This window comes from Chiloscyllium punctatum, chromosome 12 (genome assembly GCF_047496795.1).
Source record: "Chiloscyllium punctatum isolate Juve2018m chromosome 12, sChiPun1.3, whole genome shotgun sequence".
Taxonomy (NCBI): Eukaryota; Metazoa; Chordata; class Chondrichthyes; order Orectolobiformes; family Hemiscylliidae; genus Chiloscyllium; species Chiloscyllium punctatum.
Genome location: NC_092750.1, coordinates 30,479,695 through 30,490,322, shown reverse-complemented (window position 1 = coordinate 30,490,322; position 10,628 = coordinate 30,479,695). Strand labels below are relative to the sequence as shown.

The 10,628-nt window shown below is 39.7% G+C and overlaps 1 protein-coding gene across 1 annotated transcript; it reads right to left on the bottom strand.

The window, feature by feature from the left end:
• Positions 1-6,671: 6,671 nt before the first annotated feature.
• Positions 6,672-10,424, bottom strand: barx1 (BARX homeobox 1). The gene is made up of 4 exons (XM_072582258.1): positions 9,795-10,424; positions 8,182-8,476; positions 7,352-7,436; positions 6,672-7,265 (listed from the first exon to the last, which is right to left on the bottom strand). Exons 1-4 carry the CDS (start codon positions 9,997-9,999, stop codon positions 7,101-7,103), a joined length of 750 nt encoding a protein of 249 aa, XP_072438359.1. The 5' UTR covers positions 10,000-10,424; the 3' UTR covers positions 6,672-7,100.
• Positions 10,425-10,628: the final 204 nt, after the last annotated feature.

Here is a 10,628-nt window from a genome sequence, read left to right as displayed (position 1 = left end):
GTCATCAGTAACTTGGTACAAACCAGTCTTCGTTTATTGGTCAATTGTCATGCTCCCTAGTCTTCCTCAGATTGGGGGGCTGCTTGACAGCATGTCAAGAAACTGATGTATTTCATCTTTTAACAGTGGCTCCGAAATGTGTGACAGGCGTAACATAGACATCGACATCCACTCGAGACCTCATTCCGAGGTCCTGTTTTATTTATACTGAACCAAATGTATGCACATTTCCGACACAGTCGCAAACTTAAGACCATTCATACTCAAAGTAAATCCTATCTAGGATACAAAGATTCAGTATTCGCTAATCTCGCTTGACACGACACTCGTGATTTAAATGGTGTAATATTTAAAGAATAACAATGCCACTCATATTATTATACATTTTTATTTGTATTGGATACATAAGTAATGTATTCTGATAGAATGAAAAATAACTTGCGTTTCTATGTATTGCTTTTCACGTTCTCGGGACGACCCAAAGCCCTTCCCAGTTAATGAAGTGCTCTTGAATGTGGTCTCTGTTGCAATATAGGGAAACTCCGCAGACAATTTACATGATACGCGGTTTAGTTCTATTGAAGTTAATGTTTCAGAATGACACTAATCAGCAAATCGACTTGATTGAGTGGTGAAGGGAGGCATATTTACAGGATCAAAGAATATAAAATAAATTCAAGCTTTTGAAGGGCTGATTGTTCACTCAGATCATTGCCATAATGTATATTTTACTGAAGTGATTGTAAAGTGAGAGCCGAGGCTTCCCGAGCACTGCGTTCGTTATTAATTCAAGTTTTCGGCGTATTGCATTGCTTTTCAGGCATCTAACGTAGTGATGGTATTGAACCGTATGAAACGCTGTTTTGAATTTTAGTACAGCAATTTTGACCGATACTTTGCAAGGCGAAAGAAAATTGCGTGGCCTAAGGCATTCCCGTATCACAATCATGACTAAGGCAGTTTGGACTTGTAGCAATATTAAGAGTTGACTGACGAGACAGTTCCGGCCTTATTGTTACGCTATACTGTTGTGTACTCTAACACGCTGTTAGGGCACAGCAAGGGTTTTTTTTTCATATCCATAGGATTGAGTTTTGGTGGCAGATGTGCTTTATCAAAGAAACTGCAATGACGTACTGCAAGGCTAGAAACATTAGCTGGAACGACAGTTTGAGAAGTAAACAATTGGTCTCCTTTCCTCTCTGAGAAGCCTTAGTTATTTTCTTAACGATGTGTTCTCAATGTTTTTTTTTGAAGAAGGGTTATGTCATTACAATCATTCTACTAAATAGTCGTAATAATTTTAGCCATTAGGCCAAATTAGGAGAAATTCTCCAATGAAATGAAAGGTTAATTGCCCATTTAACCTAATCATCCCACTGCATTAATTTTAACATGTGTTCGCCGCATACCAACCGGCCTTGCTTGGCGTGTCACTTTCCCGTTGCCCTTCTCATTAATGTTGCAATGCGGTTATGTACCACTGTGTGGTTTGGATCTGTGGTGTGAATTGAATCTCACTATCGTTTATTAGGCTAAACACGGCGTTTCTATTTCACTTAGAAATGTATTAATGAATCGACAGGATTCTCAATATACCCGCCCTGTGTTGGTTAAATTTTACAAATAAAATGATCCATGCAAAACTTCCTTTTACATACTTCTCAGGAAGTTGAAGTTCATCTCAACGCCATTTCAGCAAATTCTTATACAATATTTAATCAATTCTCGAAGTTATTTATGTAAGCCTGAAAATCTGTTGACGAATGATTTTGATTGGATTTCCAATTTTCGACTGCAAGAACGGAATTTATTATATCAAGTCTCATTAAAATTGATTTTTTTTTCTTTTCAGTTCCTGCAGTGAGTGTTAGTTTAAAAAGATAGGAAACTGCGGTTCAGCCCACTCTAAGCTCTACAGGCTCTGAAAAATATACATGTTTAAAGAGATTGGAGGAAATGCTTATTTTAGAATCTGCTTTATTACAAAGCGTGAGGATGACGGTATAATATTAGCCAGCTGTGTTTGATTTCAGTGCGATTGGCCAGTAGTTCATCTGATAACCATCAGATTGGGGTATTCACGGCAGCACAGTGCTGACATTGTTATTCTGCAGATGTCAATCACAGCAACTGCAGCTCTGGGTTTCCACACCTGTATGACGCACCTTTTCACCTTTTGACTCCCTAGTTTCCTTGCCTGCTAGAAGTAAACTTTATTTGATATAACTCTGGGGAAAAGTTAGCATTTTCCCCATTTTCAGCCTCCTTTTAAAACATTGCGAAGCGCTTTAAGCTTCACTGAGGAAGCGGCTCTCCAATCTAACGTTCTTTCTCCGTGATCCTTAATGTCGCCTTTTAGTCGCGTTATCTCGTAGTGTTCAGTGCATGTAACAACTAAACTGTGAGCAGCCAGAGCTAATATGGCTGAAGTTCTTTTTTCAGTTCAGTGTGGACGAAAAGATGAAGCACTCGACATGCATGTAAATAAGAAATGGTAGTTTTATATTATTTTAGCTTCACTTGGATAACCTTGCTATTTGAAAGCTTTGTTTGACTATGTGTTCTGGCATTGTTCTAATTAGACATTCATGTAATGCAATTAAAGTAAACGTGTTGTCCATTTAACAGCCTATATTGCACACCTTTCTCCACCTCGCCCCGCCAATCCCTCACAAAACCCATATAATATTTAAATCATTTTAGAATGTGATAGATCCAGAGGCAATTATTTACATTTGATAGGTAGTGGCTTCTCTAGCTTATTAATCTCTCAAAAATGTATTACTGTATATAAATCAAGGATGGTCAATCCAGTCATAATATATCTATTTCTGTGTTTCTTATATATTCATTTATATGTCATGTTTTTAGATATATACCAATGCGTATGTATTTAATAAATCATAGTAAACAAGAGAAAAATTTCCATTTAATGAGATTGAATTTAAGTGACTAATTTATTTAAATTAGTCAATTGACAATAGTTTTGCCGACACTAAAACATTTCCGCTATTAATTTCAAAGACTTTCTAATTAATGAAAGTACTTTTCGAAGTTGATATTGTTGAAACGCCATGATTTCCCTTTCGTAGCTCGGGTTTGAGTTTGTAAATGCTGTAACATGCGACTGGACCGGAAATAATCAGATTAATAAGAATCAGAAAAACGGAGAGTTCAACTTTTCTGATTCTGAATGCCATAGTGCGAATTAAAGTGTTCCCCCTCCATCACAACACACCTCCAAAATGTAAGTTTGGAGTTAAAACGCCTTGAGTTTTCAATGGGATGCAGTGCAAAGATTTTTTACGTCTCATTCGTGTGAATCATCTTTGAAATAACCTTGCAACTTCATTTTCTAACTTTGCATGCAAAGCACCTCATTTCCGGCTTCCTCTCTTCATTCCGAACGTTTCGATTCCGAGCATTGAGAGCATTCTTGCTACAATAATATTTTACTTCAGGGTAATGCGTATGTTATCCTTAGGACGGAATTATCCGGATAACAGATAATGAAGCTCTTTGTTCTGTTATCGATCAACTTAAACTCAGAGTTATATTTCAGAAATAACAACTAAATAATTTTGTAATTACATTTATTTTCCACGTAGTAGACATTGCAAAAAGCCGAAACATTCTCGGTTAAAATCCCTTTTTAAATATTAAGCAAAACTGAGTGATATCAGACACTGAGAAAATGGTTTAATCGTTTAAATTAGTGTTCCCTTTGTTTGAAGTATGCATTGGCAGTAATCCACAAATATACAGTGCATAAATAGATTCATAAAGTAGTCATATCTTTACATAATCTAAAATTGAACTGGCATTCTAAAACTTCAATTAGTAGGTTAACAAAATTAGAAAAGACAAGGATATTGGTTTCACACTCGACTAGTATTTGCATAAGAAAAATGAGCGGGAGTAATCCCTTCGGCCCTCCGAGCCTGCTCCCCCATGATCATGGCTGAACTTCTACCTGGAGGCTGCCTTCCTTTACTATTCTCGTACCTTTTAGCTCCCTTTGTTTCCGAAGTATCCACCAATCTCTGTGTTGAAAATATTCAACAATTGATCATCCATTACCCTGTAGTACAGAATTCCGAAAATTCACATTTTGTTTCTCCTCATCTCAGTCACAAATAACTGACTCCTTTTGAGACTATAACCCCTAATTGTAGGCTCCCCAGCTAGAAGAAATAGCTTCCCGATATTTGTCCTGCTGAGCCCCAAAACAGTTTTATGTTTCAATAAGATTTCCTTCGAAACTCCGAAAGGCCTACTTTGCTCACTCTCACTCCATTAAACAATCCCCTCAATGCAAGAATCACTAGTGAACCTTCGTTGCACTCTATCAAAAGCACGTATACCGGTCCCTGGGTTATGAGACCCAAAGCTACACACAATATTTCTGGCGTGGTCTCAAAATAGCCCCATATATTTGCAAGTATTAATCCTTCCTTTGTCAATAAAGGCTAATATAACATTTGCTTCCCTCACTGCTTGCTGTACCGATATAGTGTTCTGCACTGTGTGTGCAACCATGTCCCTCTGAATCAATATTCCTCAGTCGCACACCATTGTTAAAAATATACTTTTCCATATCTCCCTACAAAGTGGATAACTTCGTATTTTGCCACATTACAATTTAATTTGCCGTATTCTCACACTTTCTATACCCCTCCGTAAGATCTTTGTGTATTCCTCACAGCTCAAGTTCCTAGTCACTTTGTATCGTCAGCAAACTTAGATTCATTACTCGTATTGAACTTATTGAGATGGGCTTTAAATAGGTTCTGCCTGTCATATAAAAATGAGCCGTTTAATCCTACTTTCTGTTTCCTGTCTGTCAACCAACCCTCAATCCATGTTAAAATATTACCCCAATCCCACGAGCCTAATTTTGTACAACAGCCTCTTGTGCGATACCTCTTCTTTCTGAAAATCCAAATCCCATATCTATCCTATTAGTTATACTGTTAAAAAAACAGATTTCTCCGACACGATTTCGCTTGCAGAAATCTGTATAAACTTCGCTCACCATACAGTGTTGCTGAGAGCAGTGTTACCTCATCCCTCATAACAGATTCCAACACTTCCCCTAAGGAACGACATGTGAACTACTGGTACAACAAGCATACGTGCTGTGTTCGAGTAGATGGGAGTAGAAATTCGATATATGTTACTTTTCGACTGATGCAGGCTTCCACAGATATTTTACTTTATTTCAATACCTCTGGTGGTGTTCGGGGGAAGTTGGGGGGGGGGGGGGGGGGGGGGTTGGTGGAGATGGTTGGTTGGTGATGTGGCACATAGGAGCATTTCCTCGACCCGTAATGATGAGGCAGTGTCCTGCATACAGCCCCACTTTGGTTTTGTTAACATCCCTCACCCACTTTTTGTACAAACATTAAATGTTTCGGCTGACGCCGTAACAATCAGTGAACCTGCGTGCTTCAGTATAGAGTTATTTACAGTGTACGGCAGCAACAGGGTCTCTCCTGCGCCTTCATTTCTTTGAATATAGCTTTACATTAAGCAGTACGATTATATTTTGTGCCATCGCCCCAAATTACGAACGATTTGACATCTAATCAGACAGTATTCACGTCTGACTATTTGACTTTAATCGTTATGGCATTATCGGCAAGCTGGAAAACACTATGTATTATCCAATAAAGATAATATGTGTTAAAATTGACTTTATATGAGGATTCGTTGGGAACAGAACCATGGAGACGGGAATGGGAACAAAATTAGCTGTGGCAATAATTTGTAGAATCGTGAAGGGGCAACATTCCTCTGCAAATAAGGCTGACATACTTATAGAAGTATTTACATATGAATTTAACTTATAGTTAACTGAGGGCCTGTCCTCTTGAACATGAATCGAAGCAGATTATAACTGTTTTACATCCACTGCAGGATTTTACTTTGTTGTTTGTGAGTAAGAGTTTGTTTTTTAAAAGTTAACTAAACAGTTACGCTACCGGCTATAAGCTTTTAAAAAAGAATGCAGTGAGGAACATAATTTGCTTTAAAGCATGCTCCCTGAGGATTAAACTCGCACATAAAATTTGCCAGCCCATCTAATTATAATGATTAATAATTTTCGAGTCTATACGCGCGCAGACCTACCAGAAAAGCACTAAAATACTAACAATTAAAAAAAATAAATACGAGGACTGGCTAATCTTTTATTGTTTGTATCCGTATAAGAGTAGTATAAATGGAAATTTAAATTTAAAAAATACAAGCACATTTAATTAGCTATCAAAATTTCTGTACTTTTCTCCTGTGGAAGGCATAACACACACTTTTGGCATTATGCCATAGTCATTGTTGCAAAAATTATTTACAGTTTCTCCTATCTTTCAGAAGTGTATGAAATCATTTATAAATTCGATACTTGGTACAAACACTTCGAATCTGCTACTGCAGCTGTGGCTCTTTTGCACTGAACCATAACACGTTGTACTTACTATCAAACTGGTTTGGTCAAAATATTTATATTACTAACTTGACAGAGAGGCACCAAAGGATTGTAGACTAAAATGGAAGTCACGATAATTGCATCCCTCAAAAACATTTTGTAGAAAAAGCAGAAGGTGTTGGAAAGACTGTCTATGCAGAGTGAAATTCTGAGCTTTAATTTGATGCAGCCAAAACGTGTGTAAGAACGATGCTTAAAATGCTTTAATTGAGTACAATTCGAACAGCAACGTGATCATCTTGATGCACTAAACTGAGTTTCTGCCCCGATAATCTTACTCAGGGAATGAAAACAATTTCATAAAACCGGATATGCGTTAGGCAACACACTTCCACATCAAACGGCAAATTGATCCAACATCCAAGTGTGACTAATTACTTATTAAAATATAACAATGGTGAATCGGTCAGCGATAAGTTCCATCAGCTGGTGTTTGAAGAGAGGGAGAACAGTACAATTGAAAGGTGAAGCTGACATTAAGAGTTTGAGTGTAAATTCCACAAGAGTGACGCTTTTAAATCTGTAGACACGTGGCTTGCTGCAGTTTCAACGTCGGTTTGTAAAGTTCCGATGAAGAGGGAAGTCATTTTGCCCTAACCATTTCAGCGCGTTATTCTTCTTGATTAACTTCAGAAGGTGATGGGGAACTCTCAATCTGTTTCTCGGCTTGTTTTACTTTCTCTTGTTCTGAAAGTTGCTCACTTGTCGGAATGGAGTTCTTCTTGGGACGACCTTTCGGCTTCGTCGGTGACTCCAGACCTCCACCTTGCAAAACCTTTTGAATGAAACTATAATTTAGCAACAACACCGTCTACTGGAAAACAGTTTCCTTGATGAAAAGCCATGATGTAGAATACTTACTATTTTCTTCCACTTCATCCTTCGGTTTTGGTACCAGGTTTTCACCTGAAGTTGACTTAGACCCAAGGATTCTGCTAGGTCTATTCTGTATTTAACAAAATAAAAGTCAATACGTTTGGGCAAATCAAAATATAAAATTATTTTAAGTAGCAATGAACCGTCCCGCTAACAAAGGGGCTAATAATGTTACGATTATTTCCTGTGTGAAACGGGCTACAGATGTGTAAATGAAAACTGCACTTTAGAAATCTGTTGCACTTCACAATAACTGTTGGTGTAGGCAAAACCAAACTAAAGTTGGGCTTATTGTTATCACCTCTTTCTCCTCCCTGCTTATAACAATCTTAAACCTGAAGGCGATATTCCGATTGACAAATTGCTCTCTCTGCTGTTAAAATGGATCAGCATGTTTAGGTTGTAGGGAGAATATTTGGAATGCCATGGTATACCATCTCGATGAAATATTACTCTCGCCGGTCTTTGTGTATCTGTTTCTGATGCAGCTGTTTGCTGGCCAGCACCTACAGCTGAATCGGTTTATTTACGCGTTTTCTATTTCTACCCTAATTTGTTTACGTCTGGATATCTCTATTGTTCACTGGAGGGGTCAGAGAAAACCATGAAAGTGATTATAAGCGAGAGGGTGTGCGGTTTTGCCATCTATTTTCAACCGAAAGCAAGTCGGCTTTGAAATAGTATACAATCCGATGTTCCAAAGTTAACTGAACACAATCCACTTCGCTCTCTACTGAGCTGCATATATGTTAAAGTTATGGGTTTTTTTTTTCTGAAAAAGAACCTAAAAATAAACTATCAACATTCAAAGTTACCTGTCTGGCGTGGAGAGATATTTTTGCTTTTCAAATCGTTTCTCGAGTCCCATTAGTTGCAGTTCAGTGAAGACTGTTCGGCTCCTCCTGCCTTTTTTCGCTTTGTTTCCTGGTTCGGGCCCTTGGTCTAGCTTTGACCGGAGGTGCAGGTCGAGCGGAAGGTGAGGAGCTCCGTGGCCGCTGGACAGGCTCGATCCTCCAGATACCAACGATGAACCCAAAGGAGCGGCAAGGCTACACGAGATCGGACCCAGCGGGAACTTAAAAACTCCAGTGTGATCTGATTTCAGGCCAGCTGCAAGCATTCCGGGCACAAACATTACTGCTAATGTTGCAGTGAACTCCAAATTTGTACTTTAGTACATTCCAATTAAATATATGTCCATCGACACACACAAGGTTGCGCAGTCTATTTAGCAAAAGCCGATGTAATATTGCACTTTACAATAAATTTTCATTGTACTCTTAATCACGTATGACTACGGCATGATTTAAACTTATCCATGAACGTGGAGACATCAGCTCTACTGTGAGACAGTGTTACACTGCCATGATTAAACGATAAAAAAATTGAAATATATTCATTCTTTGTTTTATGCAACAAGTAATATTTCGCAGTTAGTCCATACAATCAGTTAACGGCTGGTTATTAAAATCATTGCTGTCGAGCCATTAAGCATTTTTTAACACATTGGACTCCTCTGTAGGAAATTGACCTTCCTTTACATGACTGAGCGTACTTCCACTTTAGTAACAAGTCATAAATGTTAGCCATAGCAGCAGCAGCAGCGCTACAATGTTGTCTTTATACGCCAGTTGTCTCAAAGGAAACAGGAAATTATTCAATTTACCACATCATTCACGAATTTATTTTCCATGATGTGCGATGACATTCCTCAGGATCTGGATTAAAAGATTGTTGTATTCGATTGTGTCTTATTTTTAATGCGATAGAGCGTTCAGCATTTCAAGTGAGGATTGGTTTGGGGCGGAAGGGTATTAAAGTTTGACACAATACTGGTCATTTATGCGCGTGTGTCTCTCGGCAGGGGCGAGATTCCCTCTTCAAACTAAATGCTGAGATTTTCCTATGGTTTTGGGGTTAGAATGCGTTTCGACCATCTATTTCCGATTGAGGTGCATGCCGTTTATTTTAGAAAAACATGGTTGGGACCTTGGAGAATATTCTAAAGAAATTATACATCGGATATATTTTCTTCCTTAGATTACAGATACTATGTGAAAATATGCAACATTTCGTATACAATGTCAAATTTGCTGTAACTTCATTGCCTGGATTTCTGCAGTACGTTGTCTAGGCCTCTTCAAAATATGCACAGTATTGTGACCGACTGTTTCGATTACATTATCTGTTTAACTTTCTGGGATTATTATGTGCGGATAGTTCCTGTGTGTAATATCTGTTTGGCGCATATCATGCGCCTAAATTAAATTAAATTGAGTGTATATTCCATCGATGAAGAAACGCAACTGCCCACTAACTGTGGAAAATACTTCGGATGGGTAACATTTAGAAACGTTTGGAGTCATTTTGGAAAACACATTTTAAAAATGCACGAAGGAAAGCTGAGTGAGGAAAGGTTTCCACTTACCTAGATGGCCGTGGTAGGGCCGACTATTCAGTAGGGCATGGACCCCGAATTTGAGGAGCTCTCCCCCATTCGCGGCTTTGCCTGAGCCTGGGGGCTCAGTCAGTATCTCCTCGATCATAAAGCTCCTGTACCGGTGAGACCTATAATCATGGATCGGCTCGTGAGGCAGGTAATGAGCTTCCAGCTCCAGGGGATTCTGCATCATTTTCTTTAACGCCACAATCCGCAGAGAAGGGGAGGAGGAGGAGGGGTGAGGGGATGGGATAGGGATGGCGGGGTGGGAGGGGGGTGGGTGGGGGTGGTGGATGGATACCGACAATGCAGGTTGATGTTCCCGTCACTGCTGCGGCTGCTCTCTTCCCCCCTCCTCTGAATCCTGCGCCGTCCCGGGGCTCCTCAGTGCTCCCCGCCGCAGCGTGCTCTCATTTCGGCGCAGGAACCCGCTTCATGCTGACACACTCTCGGTTCAGGAAGCGGAAAGAACGGCGCGGTGCTGAAAGAGCGCGCGATCCGTTGTGTGCGACCGGCCGTCTCGTTGCTCGTTCGCTCGCAGTGATTTGCAGCTTTTCCGCACTTCAAAACCGTACGCTCTTGTCGGGGGAGCACCAGAGGTTTGCAACATCATGAACTCACGTGATTTCGCCTCTCTCTTTCTCACCAACCACCCCCCCCCACCAACCCCCCTCCCTCCGCCCTGGAAGGAGCCACCCAGCATTTCATCCAGCCTATCGCAGCTCTCCTTGTCCCTCATTAACCGAAAAAAAATCCCTGCTGCACTCAGACTTGGAGAGCACCCAGACGTTATGCTGCCTCTTGCTCCCAAACCAGTCCAAT

Excerpts from the sequence above, each read along its gene's own strand:
- barx1 (XM_072582258.1), bottom strand. The coding sequence starts at position 9,999 with ATGATGCAGAATCCCCTGGAGCTGGAAGCTCATTACCTGCCTCACGAG. Across the intron at positions 7,437-8,181 it reads TATCTCTCCACGCCAGACAG|AATAGACCTAGCAGAATCCT; the intron begins GTAACTTTGAAT and ends TGTTAAATACAG. Across the intron at positions 7,266-7,351 it reads GGATGAAGTGGAAGAAAATA|GTTTTGCAAGGTGGAGGTCT; the intron begins GTAAGTATTCTA and ends TTCATTCAAAAG.